General features: G+C 43.1%; 2 protein-coding genes across 6 annotated transcripts; both read right to left on the bottom strand.

The window, feature by feature from the left end:
* Positions 1-1,963: 1,963 nt before the first annotated feature.
* Positions 1,964-8,582, bottom strand: ephx4 (epoxide hydrolase 4). The gene is made up of 7 exons (XM_088425418.1): positions 8,057-8,582; positions 6,743-6,828; positions 5,664-5,821; positions 4,428-4,556; positions 4,244-4,347; positions 3,295-3,434; positions 1,964-2,414 (listed from the first exon to the last, which is right to left on the bottom strand). The coding sequence occupies exons 1-7, from the start codon at positions 8,279-8,281 to the stop codon at positions 2,189-2,191; spliced, it is 1,068 nt and encodes a 355-aa protein (XP_088281544.1). The 5' UTR covers positions 8,282-8,582; the 3' UTR covers positions 1,964-2,188.
* A 676-nt stretch (positions 8,583-9,258) lies between these two features.
* On the bottom strand, positions 9,259-19,084 carry brdt (bromodomain testis associated). Of its 5 annotated transcripts, none has more exons than XM_088425409.1 (20): positions 18,972-19,084; positions 16,400-16,519; positions 15,908-16,083; positions 15,695-15,832; positions 15,243-15,381; positions 14,146-14,270; positions 13,386-13,715; positions 13,123-13,251; positions 12,782-12,988; positions 12,360-12,535; positions 11,929-12,290; positions 11,690-11,812; positions 11,433-11,485; positions 11,234-11,369; positions 10,990-11,048; positions 10,677-10,737; positions 10,444-10,538; positions 10,205-10,371; positions 9,937-10,138; positions 9,259-9,500 (listed from the first exon to the last, which is right to left on the bottom strand). In XM_088425409.1, the coding sequence occupies exons 1-20, from the start codon at positions 19,051-19,053 to the stop codon at positions 9,435-9,437; spliced, it is 2,946 nt and encodes a 981-aa protein (XP_088281535.1). In that variant the 5' UTR covers positions 19,054-19,084; the 3' UTR covers positions 9,259-9,434. The 5 variants fall into 5 exon arrangements, with proteins under 5 accessions (XP_088281535.1, XP_088281536.1, XP_088281537.1 ...); XM_088425410.1 differs by having other exon boundaries at positions 14,146-14,267; XM_088425411.1 differs by lacking the exon at positions 18,972-19,084 and adding an exon at positions 17,211-17,285.
* Between the last annotated feature and the right edge of the window lie 897 nt (positions 19,085-19,981).

The following is a 19,981-nucleotide window of genomic DNA, read 5'->3' as shown; positions in this document are numbered from 1 at the left end:
GGTGCTTTTTATAAGAAATCCAACTTTAGTTACTTATTGTATATACTTTATACTTAGGCTTAAAAAAAGGCAATGTATAGCAAGGCTTTTTTTTAAGACCATAAGGTAAGGTAAAGTTTTTTTTTTTGGGGGGGGGGGGGGAGCATGTATAGTAAGGCTTTTTTGGGGTAAAAACACATATAGTGAGGCTTTTTTTTTAAGACCGTGTATAGTAAGGCTTTTTTTAAAGACCGTGTATAGTAAGGCTTTTAATTATTAAGACAATGTATAGTAAGGCTTTTTTTAAGACCATGTATAGTAAGGCTTTTTTTAAACACTGTGTATAGTAGGGCTTTTAATTATTAAGACAATGTATAGTAAGGCTTTTTTTAAGACCATATATAGTAAGGCTTTTTTTAAACACTGTGTATAGTAAGGCTTTTTTTAAACACCGTGTATAGTAAGGCTTTTTGGGGGTGGAAAAAAGACCATGTATAATAAGGCTTTTTTTTTAAAGACAATGTATAGTAAGGCTATTTTTTTAAAGACAATGAATAATAACTTTTTTTTAAGATCATGTATAGTAAGGCTTTTTGTTTTTTAAAGACAATGTATAGTAAGGCTTAAAAAAGGACGATGTATAGTAAGGCTTTTTTTTAATGACAATGTATTGTAAGGCTTTTATTGAAGACCATGTATAGAAAGTTTTTTTGGGGGGTGGGAAAAAGACTAGTAAGTTTTTTTTTTAAAGACAATGTATAGTAAAGCTTTTTTAAGACAAGGTTTAGTCAGGCTTTTTGTTAAGACCATGTATAGTTAGGCTTAAAAAAAAGACAAAGTATAGTAAGGCTTTTTTTTTTAAGACCATATATAGTAAGGCTTTTTTTAAAGACCGTGTATAGTAAGGCTTTTTGGGGGTGGAAAAAAGACCATGTATAGTAAGGCTTTTTTTTTTTAAAGACAATGTATAGTAAGGCTATTTTTTTTTTAAAGAATGTATAACTTTTTTTTAAGACCATGTATAGTAAGGCTTTTTGTTTTTTAAAGACAATGTATAGTAAGGCTTAAAAAAGGATGATGTATAGTAAGGCTTTTTTTAATGACAATGTATTGTAAGGCTTTTATTGAAGACCATGTATAGAAAGTTTTTTTGGGGGTGGGAAAAAGACTAGTAAGTTTTTTTTTTAAAGACAATGTTTAGTAAGGCTTTTTTAAGACAAGGTTTAGTCAGGCTTTTTGTTAAGACCATGTATAGTTAGGCTTAAAAAAAAGACAAAGTATAGTAAGGCTTTTTTTTAAGACAATGTATAGTAAGGTTTTTTTTTAAAGACCATGTATAGTAAGGCTTTTAATAATTAAGACAATGTATAGTAAGGCTTTTTTTAAGACCATGTATAGTTAGGGTTAAAAAAAAGACATTTTATAGTAAGGCTATTTTGGGGGAAAACATGTATAGTAAGGCTTTTAACAAAGACAATGCTTTATTTTTAAAGACTATGTATAGAAAGTTTTTTTGGGGGAGGAAAAAATACCATGTATAGTAAGCCTTTTTTTATTTTAAGACCATGTATCGTTAGACTTAAAAAAAGACAATGTATTGTAAGGCTTTATTTTTAAAGACCGTGTATAGTGAGGTTTTAAAAAAAAATCTAGTATAGTTAGGCTTTATAAAAAAAAATGTATTTTTTGGGGGGGAAAAACACATGCTTTTTTTAAAGACTATGTATAGTTAGGCTTTAAAAAGAAGACAATGTATTGTCTTCTTATTTTTAGACAAAAAGGTGAGGTTAAAAAGTACCATGTAAAGTTTTTTTTTTTTAAGATGCTTCTTTTTTCCATATGAAAAGAGAATTCGAGTTCTGGACAACATGCGATTGCGAGGTTTTTGTTCTCAAAGCGTAAACTTTATTTTTAGTGCCTTTAATCAGAACAGTTGTAAATATAGTTTGGTGGAAGCAAAACAATAGAAGAAGAAGCCCACAAGTGACAGGAAGTGCTTTATTTATCAAATGAAAATGTGAGCTTTTTGATGTGTGCGGTGGTACAAAGCAGGAGGAGGAGATTTGCCCCCCCCCCCAAAAAAAGGAAAGGAAAAGAGGAATGCTGGATGCTGATTGAACGATGCTCTTGTCCTCATTGCACACACAGAAAAAATAAATAAGTAAAAGTGTACTCCATTTTACAAAACGGCGTGTGCAAAAGTCATGGGTCAGTTCCCGCGGGCGTCCTTGAGGAAGGTCCACATGAGGGCGTTGACCACGCGGGGCTGGTCCTGCTGCAGCCGGCGCCCCGCCCCCGAGATCACGTTGAGCCGGAAGTGGTTGCGCACGTGCACCCGGCACGCCTCCGCCATCTCCTGCTCGGCCCGCCCGGCCCCCTCCGCCCACAGCAGCAGGACCGGCGAGCGCACCTGCGTCTGCCTCAGCGGCAGCGAGCTGCGGACAGGCGGGGGGACGCACCGTCAAGCGTGTCCTCCGGGGACACCGGCCCGCAAGTTTTTGCTATTTCCTTCTCCGACGGAGCTGATTCGAAAGATCGGGATGAGTTGGAGGAGGGTAGCGTGTAAAACATGCGGGATACGGGCTTACAGGCACTTACTTGCCTTAAATGGATTTACTTTTCAAAAACAGCCTATATCTTTTTTCTGCCGTGTTGAACTTGAGGAGGGCCTCAAAAAGGCTGCTACTGAATTCATAAAAAAAAAATCTGAAAAAAAGTGTCAGTGTGAAATGAGTGGCTAAATGTGATAGAAGGGAAAAATCGTGTTTTGTTCTGTGCTAGTTGAAAAAGCAACCGTTGATTCATTAGGCCCATTTGTGACTAGTCGTGTTGTTTCCTCGGCATCCGCCACTAGAGGGCGCCATGCAGGACAACGGCAGGCCGTTGGAGCTTGTCTAACAGCAGCTAAGATTTCAACCTCTTGTTTGTTGTTTGACGTGCAAGCCACTAGGCCACCGTACTGCGCTGCAATATTTCCACTCTTTTAAAGTCGAAAAGCAAAAAAAGAAAAAAGGAAGCCAGCTTCTTTTGCAGCGTTGCCACGGCAACAACGGCGACGTGGCGTTCAAGGTGACACGGGAAGACGACGAGCCGTGTCAAAGCACGCGCAGCCACGTCCGACCCTCACAAACAAGGACGCCCCAAGATAAAAAAAAAAAAAAAAACTAAATAACCAAGACTAGTAGAAAAAAAAACAAAATCAAATCAAAACCAAGCAAAGATTTCCTAGCGTTTGTTGTAATGTTTGTAGATTTGAATGATGAGCAGGCGTTGGGCATCCAACGCTAGGGCTAGCGGAAGGCAAGGGGGGCGCACCTGAAGACGTTCCTGAAGTAGTTGAGCGCGGCCGTCAAGGCGCCGGGCTGCGACAGCGCGTACAGGTAGGCTTCCATCTCCTCGTCCGCCGGCCGCCGGCCTTTGCCGCCCCTTCCGCTGCGCAGCAAGGCCTTGACGGCCTGGCCCCGGAAAAACAAAAAAAAAACCAACATCAGCCCCGTGAAAGCGGAGGGACGCAAACATTTCCCTTCACTTTACATAAATCACTTTCATTTTAGCCAAAAACACATTTTTAATATTTTCATATTACATTTACATGAAAAAAAACAAGCCCATTTAAGGGACTTGAATATTTTGCTCATCATTTGAAGACTTCTTATTCATGAAGGTCACATGATTACCAGGTGGGCTATGATTGGTTGACCGCACCTTGAGCACAGCAATGGTGGGGGAAAAAAAACCTTCATTGACAAATAAAAGATTGAACAAAATATGAAGCTTTTACCTGACAAAATGGCCAAACAAGTGGACTATTTTTTTTAGTGCATTGAATTTTTATCCTTTGTTGGTCTACGCTTTTTGTGAGGAAGTGTACATTTATCTACAATTATTGTGGCAAAACATGCATTTAGTAGTGCATTGTGGGAATTCTTGTCCATTGTTAATCTCCATTAATAATAATAATTATAATAATAATAATTGCTGTGCTTTAGTCTGTAGCATTTTTGTGGGAAAAGCATTTGAAGACAAAAGCGCTTTTACGTGAGCGTAACATTTCTAGAGGCGAAATAAAATGACGACTTCCCCGGTCAAATAGCCTGTTTTAGGGAACCACATTATAAGAATTTTCCACAGAAGGCTGCTGATCTGTTTTTTTTTTTTTTTTTAACCCCCTCCTGCTACGCTTCTATTTTTAGCCGGCACGCGGCGGCGCTCCGAAAATAGAAGCGCGACGGTGGGGAAAGACAGACGGCGGAGGCGGGTTCACCTTGAAGTCGTCGATGGAGAGCATGAGCTCGGGCAGGCGAGGCAGCTGGAAGAAGAAGAAGTGACTGCACTTGAGCATCTGGCTGGGATGACGCAAGGCGAAGTCTGGACAAAACAAAGGGTCGCTGCGGTGGCTTCGTCCCGGCCGCCTCGCGTCGCCTCAGCTAATTCGGGCGGCGCCGTACCGGCGTGGACGCTGGGGTGAGGGCAGTCCAGGACGATGAGCTTGGCCACCATCTCCGGGTAGTTGATGGCGAACAGCCAGGCGATGGTGCCGCCCCAGTCGTGACCCACCAGGAAGCAACGGTTGTAACCTCAAACACGCACAAGTCAGCGGGGAAGGGTCAAACCTTTGCAAAGTCGCGTCTTCTAGAGCATGAAAAGGCTCGGGACGATCGCTCTGGCAAATGCACAGCTGTGACCTGAAAATAGTTCCGGGTCAGAAAGCATCATCCACATCATTAGGATGTGCCAGGCTGTTATCCGGCTAATAGCGCCCGGCTACCTTCTGACAAACATCTAAAGTTCACAATTCACAAATTCTTCTTACAGAGAGTGTTCGCAAACTTTAGAATGACGTCATACATGAAGGAAATAACGGGAGGGAAAGAGAAAGAATAGAAGGAAGGCAAAAAGAAGGCATGGCGAAAGAAAGGACGGATGAGGAAGAAGGAAAAACGTAGAGGGAAGAGGGTTGAAAGAAGCAAGGGAGGAAAAAGATGAAAAGGAGGAAAGTAAAGAAGACAAAATAAAGAAGTGGGGGATGACGGGGGAAAGAAATGAAGGTGGAGCGAAGGCAGGAAGGAAAGAGGTCATGAAAAATGGAAGGAAGAAGAAAGGAAAGAGGCCAGACAGGATGGTGGACAAGAAGAAAGGAAGGAGGAAAGTGGAGGAAAGCAGGAAGAAAAAAGGAGGATGGAGAAAAAGAAGAGATGGAGGAAGAAAAAAGCAAAGAAACAAAAAGGAAAAAAGGAAGAAGTGAGGGAGAGGAAGGAAGGGAAAAGAAAAGTGAGGAAACAAAAGAACAAAGGAAGAGGAAAGGAGGATGGAGAACAGAAGGAACTTAAAGGACGGAAGGAAGACGGAAAAAGAACAAAGGAAGAAAGTAAGGGAGGGAAGAAGGAAAAAGAAGTGAGGAGGAAAGAAGGAACTGAGGGAAGGAAGAGGACAAGACAAAAGGTAGAAAAAACCATTGAAAGAGAAAGACAATAAAAGACACGAAAGAATCCCACACGCGGTTATTGTTGTCCTCCAATCGGGACATCTTTAGCGCATCGACTTTGATTTAGCATCTAACTTGTTGGCGCCCGTAACCACGACGCCCAAGTTTCGCATCATCTGTCGCCGATCTCAAGGCCCGAAGCGGTCGCCATGGCTACCGCCTCCTTAGAGCGCGCGTGGGCCGGCGCGAGCCGCCTCACCGAGGTGCTCCACCATGTCCTTCACGTCGGCGAGCAGCGCTTCGGGCCTGTAGCTCTCCACGGCCGGCGGCAGGTCCGACTCGCCGTAGCCCCGCATGTCCACCGCCACCACGCGGAACTCGCTCTTGAACTCGCGCAGCTGGTGGCGCCAGGAGAACCTGCCGCACAAAAGGGGCAACGGACGTCACCCTGTTTGCGGGGAGAACGGAGACCGCCCTCGAGGACACGGCCGGGTCTCGGAACCTCGGGGACGGGTCACAAAAGTCACCGACGGTTCTTGAGAACCTAGGCCGGAGAAACCGTCAGTTCTTAGAAACCTGCGGTGGGTGGGACAAAAACTGATCTTCAGAACACCACCGGGTCTTGGGGATCTGTGGTGGAAAAAAACAGATGTTTAGAACACCAACAGGTCTTGGTGACCCGTGAGGGAAATGTGGACATTTCTGGGGTGTCTGTGTTAGAGAATCCGTCAGTTCTTAAAAACCTGCGGCGGGACAAAAACTGATCTTTAGAACACCACTGGGTCTTGGGGACCTGCGGTGGGAAAAGAAAAGATGTTCAGAACACCAACAGGTCTTGGTGACCCGTGATGGAAATGTGGACATTTCTCGGGTGTCTTTGGTAGAGTTCTTAGAAAGCTGTGGTGGGACAAAAACAGAAACCATAAAATATGTGGCGCGATTTTCCCACGTCAATGTCTGAGAAGTATTTCAGTAACGAGATTGAATTCTAGTTTTCCTTTTAAAGAGAGTAGCGGTTTGAGAAATGAATCCAAAGTGAGGCGAATTTAGCATCAGCGTAAAAAGATGGCTATGCGCCGTTGTCAGTCCGGGCTGATCCCGTGCGACAGCGAGGGCAATTTGCTCGGTTGGTTTTTGACTCGGGTCTTTTGGCGATTACAAACGGCGTGTTCATTTCCGTCGCAAATTGTCTTGACGCGGCTTCCGCGAGCGGCGAGGAAGACGCCGACGCGAGCCGACAACGTCTTTGACCCCGATCCGTCGGGCTTTCGGATCCCGCCGCCGTCCGAGGAGCGGGCTTCTTCCGAGGCGCGGAAAAGCAAAAGCGCGTGAACTCACCAGAACTCGGGGAAGCCGTGTAGGAAGAGCATGAGGGGCTTGCCCCTCTCACCCGCCGCCACGTAGTGAAACCTCAGGCCCGACTCCTGTGGGCGCGCAAAGATGCAAATTACTCGCAAGATGGAGGCCGCGACATCGTTTTCTTCAGCTGACGCCCTTGACTCCTGCCTAATATTAAGCCCTTTAGTGATAACTGTGACCATCGGCTTGCAATGGTTTCACACATACAACACGTGTATTACAAGTAACTAAGGAATAGAAGTCAATCTTTCATACCACGCATTTACATAACGCAATATTCAGTCGGCCTTGAAAGGTGAGTGAAAATAATATACTAGGCACTATAGCGGTTTCTTTTTCTGATAATGCTTGGCTTTAAAAAAGTTTTATATAGACACACACACATATATATATATACACACACACACACACACATACACACACACATATATATATATATATATATATATATATATATATATATATATATACATATATATATACACCAATACACATATATATATATATATATATATATATATACATATACACATATATATACACATATATACAGATATACATATACATATATATATATACATACATATACACATATATATACACACATATATACAGATATACATATACATATATATACATACATATACACATATATATACATACATATACACATATATATACATATACACATATATATACATACATATATATACACTTATATACATATATATACATATTTACATTATATACATATATATATGAATAAAACCATACATACATTACATACTTGTAACTGAGTAAGGAATGGAAATGAATCTTTCATACGATAGCAGGCATAGACACAGCACATGATATTTTGTGGGTTTTGAAAGATGAGCGAAAATGCTAAAAATGGACGGGCACTTTGGGGGTCGCCTTTTCCGGAGTTAAGTGTGTTGAGCTGGGTTTGGCTACCAAAGAAGGGTAGAAAGGCGCTTATTCCGAAGGGCCAGTTCGCCAACTTCGAAGCCTTCATTTAAAACACATCTTCATTGAAAGGGCTTCATTTGCGCATGGAATCTTATTACGAGTGTACTTAATCAGGTGTCCGCTGAGCCGACATCATTCATGGCAAAATAAATGACGCAATATCCACAAGACTTGCCAGAGAGAAGTTTGGCGTGCGCGCGCAGGCGGGCGGGCGCATGCTCGCGTCTCAGACAAAAACAAAAGTTGCACGCGCGCAGCCTCCACGCGGTCACGACTCGAGGCGCGCGCTCGCGCGACCCGCCCCCGCCGCTTTGCCCGGCTCACCTTGATGCGCACGTAGCAGTGCGTGCCCAAGGACGTGTCGTGCAGACACGGCGGCGGCGCCTCGCGCAGCGTCCAGCGGAAGGTCGCCGTCGGCCGCGCGATGGCGCTCCAGCAGAGCCGCAGCAGCGCGGCGGCGCCGCAGAGCGCGCAGAAGACGCCCACCAGTGACCAGTAGGCGCAGAGTCGCAGGCGCAGCGCCAGGCGGACGAGCAGCGGACGCGCCATCTTCGCATGGCGTCGCCAGCCCGCGTCTCCTGGCGATGAGCGCGACCGCGGCGAGGAGGAGGAAGGAAGGAAGGAGGAGATAGATGAGGGAAAGGAGCGCGGGCGGGAGAGAGGGAGGGAGGGAGGGAGGGAGGATCCCGGACGACGAGCCGCTCAATGGGACGCTCGACCGGGAGGGAGGGGGGAGTGTTGTTGTTTGCGGCCAATGGAGAGTTAATGTTCCACCTGACGTCTATTCTTGTGTTCCTGGCACGGGCCGACCCCACCGTGCACGTGTTCGGCCAGGAAAAAAAAACAACACAGGTGCAATTCAAAACAAAACAAACATGCAGTCTATTTTCTATGCATTTAGAGATAAAGTGAGTGTGCAGTTTTTTTTTTTTTGAGGGGGGGGGGGGGGGTATTATGCCGTATTTTGATGTTTTTTGGGTCATTTGCTTCCACATCATTCCCGCAGTATTTCAACCGGACTCCTGCTAGCAAATTTCAAGGTCAAAATGCGATGTCCGTATTTGCTAATTATCAGCATAAAAAAGCAGAATCAAAACTCACCCAGATGGAAGATCTTGGCCGAATTCCTGCTTGAAGCAAACTGCGGAGGACGGGCCGATTGCTTAGTGAAAATATTTTTATTATTTTCAGTAATAAAACGCAAAACAACGCAAAGGAGCTTCTCCTGGTTGGAAGGTATTCAAGGCGCAAAACGGCCAACAAAGTGCATGCTGTGCATGTCAAACAATGAGAGCAGAGAGAACACAGTGAAGGAGGAAAAAGGAAACAAAATGGCAAAAGTGCTTGCAAATGTACGGATGTATATCTGCAACATCTGAGTTTGAACTTTTAAAATACTTTCTTTCTACCGTAACATTTCTAATGCAGCCTTTTTTTTTTTTTTGACAATCAGACCAGTTTTTGGACGGAAAAAAAGCTCAATTTCTAACTCAGATGGCACACATATACTTCTATACAGGCCTATTTCTCTCTTTTTTTTATTAATAACACAAACACGGTGAAGAACGAAAACACCGCAAAGACAACAAACAGCACAATGCAGAATTGCAAAGTGTGGCAGTGCGGACGTTCAGCAAAAGCTTGGACAAATGTTTGGGGTTCAGTTTGACTTTTACCCCGTAAGTCCCAGCGGCTTTGCTTTTCAGTCCAGGTCCAGTTCAAAAGAGGTCATGATGTCTTGCTGCATGGCCATGTCGATGCATGACATCTACCGGAAAAAGGACAAATATATATTCGTTGGTAATAAAAATAAATAATAAATATTTAAGAGGTGAGGGATTTTCCCCCCATTCTTCAGTACTTTCCTCAAATCATCTTTATTCTTCATTTCTGATTGTCCGTTAATAAAGTATGTCTGACTTAAAATTGTTTTGCTGAGCTTCTCTTTAGCGCAGCTCCATCTAGTGGATGCATCATGCAACACCCAGCCACTACTGTAGCTTCTATTCTAGCGCAAGATAATGTGGCGTGACCTATATATGAAAACAGTTTTAAAGTAGGCCGTTCACTGAAGGTGCGCCTTACCTTGCAGAAAATACAGTAAGCTGCACACACACACACGGCGCTCTTCGTATTACAAAGTGACAAAAAGCCAAAAATCCAAATGCGGGTCGAATTTTGCCGAATTGTCCAGCGTGACTCACCGTCTCCCGCCTGCGCCGCTCCTGCTCCTTCTTTTTGGCCAGCTCGCGCACTCGACCGGCGGGGGACCGGACGGTCCTGAGAAAGGTCTCCGCGGGCCGCTCGCCGCAACCGGCGGGCTGGTGCGCCTTCGCCTCTGCCGGAAGGACGCCGCTGCTCAGACACGAAAGGTCGCCTTTGCTCTGGGGCGGATTCTTATCCGGGCTGAAAAATAAACAAAATGCCGGAAATTCAAGCATATGCAGCCCAGCTTGCAAAGCGGCGGCGTACATTTCATTGGACTGCTTCTTCTTCAGCGCTTTTTGGCGCTCTTCCTTCTCCATGGCAGCCTTGCGGAAATGCTGGAAGCTCTCTTTGGACGACTTGATGGCGGTCGGGATGGCGGCCGGCTGCCTCGCCAGTCGGGCCCAGGACTCGGCGTTTTTCAGAACTATATCCTAGGGTTAAAGAAATAAAGCCTAAATTTCCCCCCGGCCATGTCATGTCCTGAACTTCTTTGAGCAACATACGCCTTTAGGGTTTTTTTCCTGGAGGCTTGATTTGATGGGAGAGTTGAAGGATGCTGACAGATTTGACACAGGAAGACCTTTGGGGCAGTTGGAATCTGAAAAAGTTCACTTTTGTTACAATAGTAGTTTCTGTATATTCTATTTTAAATCGGGATGAAATGAGTCATTGAGTAATTTGAGCACCTATGTTAAGATTAAGAAAAAAAAAAGGATTTTTTTAGGAGGCGACTTGCCAGTCACGATGTCGTTCCTGGCAGGCGGCGGACTCTTCTTCAGGGGTGAAAGGATGGGGGCCTAAGAACGAGCCAACGTTATTTGCCTGTACCAAATGACAAACCAGATCAAACAAAAGTACAAATACAAAACTGTTTTTTCCCCCTAACATTTTCTCAATGCACGGAACCAGCAATGGGCCCTATACATTCATAGATACATTCAGAATACTTAACATATTGCCATTTTTGTTTCCATATATCATACTGCCAATTTGTTGCTATGTTTGAATGAATTAAAAACGTTTTCTCTGCTCATATTTGGTTTTGTTACCTCAAATCCTGATGTGGCCCAGATCAATATTGATTTCGGGGAAGCCATGGAGGACAGGTCTGTGAAATCAAAATACATTTTGCTCTTAAAGAAAAACCTGCATTTAAAGAATTAAAAACAAAAAGGGATTCAAATAACTAAATATTTTGTTGACTTTCTTATATGATGTTATGATAAAACACCTTAAATCGGGTATATCTTTTTAAGAAGTGAGGGAAGGAACATTTTCAGATGTAAGCGTCACCTGTAGAGGGCAGCATCGTCATCCCCCCTTCACAGCCCCAATGGCATTTGCTATTTGTTTGCTTGGGAGAAGCAGTAGCCGGCAGTGCACGCGTGTTACTGTAGCGCCTCCCATGGGTCAGCTTGCTACTGGCAGCCTGCAGCAAGAAGAGAAGCCAAGTGGCAGCTCAAAGCGTCAACAGCCATGGGCAGATGTTTACCTTTATCCTCCTCTTCTTACACGGGCCTTTAGTGCTCTTCTGGAGTTTGGTCCCTGGGACACAAGCAAGCAATGCAGAGACGCTGCTGAACTGTGGAGATTAACTTGCATATTTTGCGATGTTCATAGTAAGCGTGGTCAAAGTGAGGTCCGAGGGCCACGAGGCGGCTCGTTGTGGTCATGAATAAGACGTATTTTGGTATTACATTAATATTAAAATAAATTTAATTTAAACGTGAGCGTCCCAGAGAAGCTCACCGGAAGATGAGTGACCGCTGTCAGAAGACGGGGAGCTTGTGCTGCCACGGCTGGAAGCGGACGACGAGCTGCCACTGCTGACCGTTGATGGGCAGATGAAGGCAGGAGATGCAGCCACCTTGGCTGGAAATCAAACAGACGATTCAGCAGTTATCCCCAGAACACAGCTCCTTCAAAACTTTCACATCCTCCCAATGAACACGTCAAGTTTGACTTGAGAAGATGGAAATCTGGCTGACCTGCTGCCGTCTTTTTCTTGACGTCCGGCTGCCGTTTCCCCAAGACCTTGCCTCTCCTGGCGTTCTTCAACTTCACACATTTATCCACCTTTTCCCCTGCCGAGGGGTCCTTCTTGCCACATTTCTTGGAGCAGAAAGCCACCAGCAGCTTCTGCAGGTGCCTCTGAGTGGATGCCTTCATCTTGTCCAAGTCCACCGTCAGCTCCTTGGACCCCGAGGACTCCGGCAGGACCATGCAGGTCTTAATAATGCTCGCCAGCTTGTTGGCGGGCAGAGCCTCCAAATCTACCTTGAGTTGCTTCTTCTCCTGGGATGTCAAAGGCGTCAAATTGTCCTGGAAAGTCACGCCTCTGTTGTCCTGACTACACAAAAACAAAATGTTAAATCAGCGCAAGAACACAAACAAGAAAACTATGCTTACAGTTAGACACCTGGCAGAATTCTTGAGGCTTTTCCTCATGCTACTTTTATATTGGGACGATTTGTGCTGGAGTCGGGCGATGTACTTTTCTTTGGCTCTTTTCTCCTTCTTCAACTTGGACTTTTTCTTGGGTTGCTTCAGCGGGTCCTGAGCGAGTTTCCTCAGCTGGGCACTCACGGCTTTCAGCTACACGTGCCAAAAAAACAAAGAAATGACCTCATGTCAGTTGTGTTTATTCACTTATTTTCGAGCTTCCATTCATGACCTGAATGGAGATTTAAGAGGCCCCCCCCCCCCTAAACACCATTCGAGGAAGCTCTGTGAGCCAAATACGCAATTTTAACGCACAGAGGTGCATTTTTATGTCAGAAAAGTTCCAAGGGGAAGCTGGAAAATCTCACCAGAAGCAAAGTGAAGGAACGCGGGACAAACCTTCTCTTCCAGAATGGCCAGTTGCGCCGCGACCTGTTCTGACGAACTCTCCGAGTCGGAAGAGCTCTCGCTCTCGGAGGAAGAGGAACTGCTTGAGAGGGGGCGACTTTCCACGCCATGACCTTTGGGCTTTTGGGGCTTTTGGGGCTGTTGAGGCGGCGCCGCTGACTCCTGCGGGACCTTCGCGTAACGTGCCTCAAAAACCTCCTGGTTGAGGATGTAGCAAAAATAAGAAACTTTGTTGGCCGCCTATTTAAGTCTTCTAAAAATAATATCACTCAGCCCGTAACCTCAAATCAAACGGGCTTTGGTTTTTGTGCTAAGGCAACAGAGGGGCCTACCTGCAGCTTCCGGGCCATGCCGACGACCTCGTGCGCAGGAGGGTTGTACTTGTAGCAGTTGGAGAACATCAACCTGACGTCAGCCGCAAACTCCTCGGCAGATGTGTAACCTCGCTGGTCCATCTTCTTCTGCATGAAAAAAAGCGTTATGTTTGGTGTGTGCTTTGCTCTGTTTGAAAGCCCGAATCCCTCCTTACCTTTAAAACTCGAGGTTGAAATGAAAACAATGTTAGAATCCCACTTTGAAAGCTTGCGTGACTTGCCTTGATGGTGCCCAGGTCCATGGGTCGCTTGATGATGTCATGGTAGTCGTGCAGCGCCAGGGCCACGGTGTCCACGGGCGTATAAAAGGGCCAGGCGTAGGCATAGTGCCTCTTGGAGAACATCTCCTTCAAGATGGCCTCGCAGTGCCGCAGCGGCTCGGGCAGTTTGGCCCGCGTGTCCTCCGGGGGGCCGAGGGCTTTCTTGGGCACCTTGATGGGCCGCCCGCTGCCCGTCCTTGCAGAGAGCGGGCATGATGCTGGTACCCTGCTTGTGCTGCTTGTTACTGTTGAGGGCACGGGCTCCAATTTTCTCTTAAGTCCTTTTATGATCTGAATATTTCAAAAGGGGGAAAAGGACACAGAGTTTTTCTTTTGTAGGATTTTGAGACGCAAACGCCTCTGTCAAATAGTATTTTGAAGTCTTTTTTTTCCCTAGTTGTTAAAAAGTTCTAAGATAATAAAGCTCAAAATTGACATATCTTGTACTGTTCTTTAGACTATGATCCAAAATGGCTTTATTTCAAATAAATCTCCCAAATCAGCCATGTAGTCACCCAGGGTTCCATGCTAAGCCCCCTCGTGTTCACACTTTAGACACTCCTATGGTCCAATCATTCGCCATTACCAACTCTAAGTTTAGCGCTCGACTATACCAAATTGTCTATCAGACATCGAAGCATGGACAGACACAGATAAATCAAATCAAATCAAAGCAAAATAAAACAGAATCTTCATCAGTTGTTGGAGAATTTACACTTACACTCTCATCCGGCTCAGCTGCAATTCCGGCAGGTGACATCGGGCGAGGAGCATCTGTCGGAATGAGTGTCATGGTCTGCTCCAAGACCACTTCGGACATGGCGGGTTTTAGCTTGAGTGGACCTGCTGGGCAACAAAATGATCGTTTGAGACACTACAAACTCTGGAAACACTTGTTTTTGCAGGCAAATTGCTATTTTTCATTTATATTATGATGGTCGGTTTAAAATAATGTTTGCATTGGCCAATGTTAACAATATGTGTTTAAATATAGTTTTTAGTTATGATAGTGTCTTCCACTCCATAATAAATGTGAGTCTATTCTTATATTAGTGCCTCATTATCACTGCCCTTGTTGGCCCATTACTATTTTTATTGCCTACTATTGTTTACCTTATTATTTGCTCTATTGTGTGGGATGTAAGTCTGCTGGGGAAAGTGAACAGAATAAGACTTTCATTGTGTACTATTTCTATACATATGACAATAAAACTCTTCAATCTTGTGAAAAGTCTATAAAAGGGTCATTGCAGGTCACGTCATCAAATTTCAGTAAATCTTCCTCAATTGACCACCACATAAATCCTTGGAACAAAACGTAGTCCGATTGTTTGTTGCTTGCTTGTTGATAGAAAAAAATAAAAATATTCTATTACTGTATGTTCCTACTGTCAATAGTTTTCTCTTGAAAACTGATTGATTGCATGCTATCTGAGATGGTTTTCAGCATCATACTCTGAAACGCCATTTTTAGAAAGTGTTATCTAGAAAACTTTCTCACAGTAGCATTTACATTTTTTTACAGTTGAAGTTTTGGTTTAAAGTGTAAAAAAAGAACTCGACAGTCTCTTTTGAACCTGTGGTGATGCTTGCTCAAAGGCTAACGAATATGTCTTTGTACTTGATTTTTTTTTACCGGGCGATCAGAGATATTCAGGTGGGAGATATTTGATGAACTGACAGTGTGACCCAAATGTCTAAAAATAATTCCAACAGCCATCAGGTGCCATGCCTTGGACAATACTACCATCTAGGGGTCGTCACACCACATAGCAAAATGTATTTGCATGGTATTGAAAGTACAGTAAATCCACTTACCGACGTTTTTTGTCTTTCCTTTGGCTGCTTCCTTCGTAGCGACTTGCAGGACTTCAAATTCCTCTGTGGGCATTTTAGAGACTTCAAGCAGAAAAAGCTTCTCCAGCGTCTGGGCCATGAAAACGATGTCATCACTAGGCTGAGGAGAGGACCAGACACAGTAAATTCTCTCAAGTATTCATAGTACAGTACTTTATTTCATTTCCATTATCCTCATGTTATTTCGTTTCTTCTGTAGCGACTTCTAGTCGGGAAAATATGAAGATCTGACTTGCTTTGATGATTTTTGTAAAACTATGATGGGAACCACAGTAAAATTACGGGGTAAATTGAAACTACAAAAAAAGACTTTTTTGTGTGAGTGTGTGTGTGTGGAGGGGGTTCAAACACACGTTTTGTTTTTTTTTTTTTAATTTGCTTTCTAGCTATGTGTACCAGTAACATTTGCTCACCTTGTTGTACACATAGCAGTTAGTGAACATGGTGTTAAAGTCCTGCACGCATTCCATTGCTTTCCAGTAGTACTTGTTCTGGAGTCGCCTCTTAATGGTGCCCATATCCATGGGATTCTTGATGATGCTGTAGTAATCCTAGAAGCGACAGCACAATTTCACGGCCGGGGAATCGATTTGAGGGGGGAGAGGTCGGGATGAGCGTGAACTCACAGGTAGATGAAGCGCCACGGCATCCACGGGCTGCTGGAAGGGCCACGAGAACTGGTGGCACCACAGAGCTTTGAGCACCGTCTTCTCCAGGTACTGCAGCTGGTTGGTGGTGCGGCCAGGTCGCGTCGGGTTGGCCACCTCGGGCGGAGGCGGGTTCCCGCTGGCGCTGGGACACACTTCAATGCAGGACATGCTCTCATTCACATACTGGAGAGGACTGCAAGATTGTTGCGTTAACCACATTTTCATCCAATTGGTGCATTTAAATATATGCATTCATTCATGACATTGGACAGTAGATAGAGTAAAAATATTAATACTTAATATTTTACAAATTGTGAGAAAAAAATGTATTTGAAAAACGTTATGTGAAGGCTTTTTTGATACAAATGTGTCAATTATAATGCTATCGTCCATCAAATGTTTTCTTTACTTTTTAGAAAGTATCTTGGGCCATGTCACAATGCAATTTTAATATATGCTGCGACCTACCAAACTGTGAATGTCGGGTTACAAATGGCCCTCGGGCCGCAGATTGGACACCACTGCTATACTTCGGTTTCACGAGCGAGGACATCACAAATTGACAAGAGTATCCCCTGTACAAAGCTCCTAGAAAAGGAAAGAAAAACTCAAAACTCTATAAATAAAGTCATTTTTTTGTAAAAGATGAACCTGGAAATTGTACATATTGACCATGCAAGAGAGCCATATGACATTTAAGAAATTTATACATTTTAGACACATTTTATTCTTGGGGCGTCGAATGTTTTAAAGATTTACAAAACAGATGTTTTAAAATTATAAAGAGGTTAGTACAGATGAAAAAAAACGGTCAATTAATTTACTCGATAATTTCCACCATGAAATATGACCGAATCATTAGCTGCTAGCTAATGTCAAAGTAGCTAAACTACTCACACGCCAAAATAGCTAACACGCGAAAACGGTAAAAGTAAACAGAATCCGCGTCTGCCTTTCGTATTTAGCTCAGCTTCTAATACAACTCCAAAATTTGTATTTATTAATCTCAAAATGTGTAAAATTATGTCCGCTACGCGTAATGTTTATCAGAGTGTCTGACTCACTTTGGCACTTTCGCCTCAAACCGCGCAATGAAGTAACGCAAAATTAGCAAGGTTAGCTTAAAGTTAGTTCCACTTTGCACTGTATTCCGGCGAGGAAAAAAAAACAAAACAAAACGACAAGTTAGGTTCTGAAATCACTCCGCATTTAATAAAAGTCTTAAAACATAATTTTTCAAGCACTTCACCTACAACTGTAAGCGCGTTTGAGCACTCACCTCGTTGAAGCACAGCTAGAGCTTGCAATTAATGGCGGACGTTTTCGTTTGACGCTATAGTATTTTTTTTATTTATTTTAATGTAGACTTTCGCCAGCATCAATGAAAATTCGGCATGGATTTCAAGCAAGCCGTTGCATTGCACGTCATGGGAATTGTTGGATTCTCTCGCTCACCTGGCCGGTGAGCGACGGAAACGCCGTAGGATTTATAGTGTGATTTATAGAGTGATTGGTCCAAATTCAAGTGATTTTTAAAAAAAACAAAAAACAAAAACAAAATTAAAAACAAATCGAAGCCGTTGGGTCAAAAATGGCCCAACGATTGGACGGAGATGTTGAGATGGAACTGTTGCAAAGAGTTGAATAAAATTGTGATGTGTGTATCAACCGAGATCTCCGGGGAGAGCTTGTTCGGATGGGAAGAATACAAAAGCAGGGGAAAGTTGCACCGTGAAGCTCCGGCGAGGATAGCCGGATAACAGCGCTAATTAAAAGCCCTGGTGACACCGCTCCACTGTCAAGTTTACAGCAGACCATTATCAAGATAGGGCGGGGCGATACATTCAGGGACAGGATCTAAAAACGGGAAAACTGGCACTTTACACTTGAGACAAGTTCATACGAATTAAACAACATGTCGCAGAAGCTTTGCAAATCTACCACAGACATTGAACTGCACGCGCGTTCACTTCCTGCCAAGAAAAAGACATAGATGAGCCAGCCGATTACAGCAAAAGGCGACCAAATACTTTTTTTTTTAAATAAAAAAAAAAAAAACGAACAAAAACGATTAATTAAAACAATGTTCATAGATATCAAGGTCGTATAAACTTCTAAACCGCGCTATTCCGGACCAAAAGATTGGCGTTTAAATAAAAATAATTTAAGCTAATAAATGAGTGGCGTAATATTAGCATTAAACAAAAACGAAATAATATATATTTTTTCTATTCATGTTTGAAATGATCAATGAACAACTGGACACATTTTTAATAGCAAAACACAATATCCTTGACGGAAAAAACAATAGAACTTTTTAACACGCGTGCAAGAATTGGAAGACACTTTTGACCAAACTGTTTTGCAAACCAGACGTTGCAAATTTCTGTCCACTAGATGACGCCATTGGGCTTGTGTACATTTAAACAAGACGCTCTTCGTGTTTGTCAGAAATTATAGGACGTAGGTCTAAACACAATTAAGATATTTTTTGGAAGCAAACAACTTTCATTATATATTATTTATTTAAGAAAAAAAACTGTAAGCATAATTATCAACACAGTCCCAATGCTTATTATTTTGCTGTGTTTTACAGATTTTATATAACTGAAAAACATATCCCTGACTAAAATACTTTGCAATTAAATAACTACAGTAACGGGGTTTTAAATCAATGGTAATATTGAGAATTTTCAGTTGTTTTTTAAAATTACATTCTTGGAAACTGGTTAAATTGATGGGGCTGAGGAAATAAAACATTCTTATTTGGCTAACGCTTGTATTTGCATTGCTTTTTTTTGTTTTCTTTGTTTTATTCAATGAAAAAACAATCCATCAAGCTAACCATAACCATAAGCAATACATAATTGTTGACTTGGTCGATTCTGGTATTTTATATGTTAACGTGCATACATTTTTTAGCGGGATGGTTTCTGTGGCTAAATGTTAGCATCAGCAAAGCTAGTAATTATGTTTAAAGGGGCCCATATGTAAAACGGAGCGGCAGAGTTGCCGGGCGATGAGAGCCACATGCGCTTACTTAACGAGACACTTGTATCCCAAGAAGCCAAGTGGGGGTGGGCCCGCGTTTGCGGCTGGCCAGAAACATCTGGATCCTCCATTAGCTAGCCCAACCAAACGCGTCTGTCTTGTGTCAGCTGCTCTGGAAAATACTCGATGGTTGTCGCGCGGCTCCGGGGTCAACGCGCCTTCTGCTCTGCGTTCTGTCCGCCGCTTATTATTGTTATAGCAGCTAAATGCTTTGCTAGCTTCAATCTTCCAAAATCGAATCTCACCTAATTTTTATAGCAGCTAAATGCTTTGCTAGCTTCAATATTCATAAATGTTATCTAATCCTATTATAGCAGCTAAATTCTTTGCTAGCGTCAATATTCCAAAATGGCCACCTTCGATAAATCAGCTTTCGTTAGCCTTAGCGTTAGTTAGCGGTTTGTATGGTCGCGTCATGTTCTCCCGTGTAGTATTATTGAAGTAAAATATTTTGCTAACTACAATATCCCGAAATGGTCACATGACCATAAATCGACTTTTGTTAGCTTTAGCATTCATTAGCAGATCGTACAGTCATCACATATTCTGCTCCACAGTATTGTATACTATTATAATAGCGAAATGATTTGCTAGCTTCAGTATTTCAAAATCAAATCTAATCATTGAATCTATCACACACACACACACAAACACACACACACACAAACACACATCACACATATATATATATATATATATATATATATATATATATATATATATATATATATATATATATATATAAGCTTTTGTGTTTTCTCCATTGTGTGTGGCTGGAAAAGTTCCAATTTTTTTTGGTATCTTTTGGGCTATTTTGAGAGTTCTTTCAATGAAAAAGTTTAGCTCTGAAATTTCCGAAAAAGCAGAACCAAACAAACGGAGGCCAGTTGAGAGGAAGGGAAGCATGTCTGTTATTGAGATGGAAAGACGAGCGTGAAAGTGGGTTGTGGTCGCCGTGGTGACGGTATGTGTGTGAGGTGGGGGGGTTGAGGAGCGGGA

This window comes from Hippichthys cyanospilos, chromosome 10 (genome assembly GCF_059441005.1).
Source record: "Hippichthys cyanospilos isolate Australia breed blue-spotted pipefish chromosome 10, RoL_Hcya_1.0, whole genome shotgun sequence".
In the NCBI taxonomy this organism is placed as follows: domain Eukaryota; kingdom Metazoa; phylum Chordata; class Actinopteri; order Syngnathiformes; family Syngnathidae; genus Hippichthys; species Hippichthys cyanospilos.
Note: the sequence above shows the minus strand (reverse complement) of the source record. Positions and strands in the feature narration are given on the sequence as shown.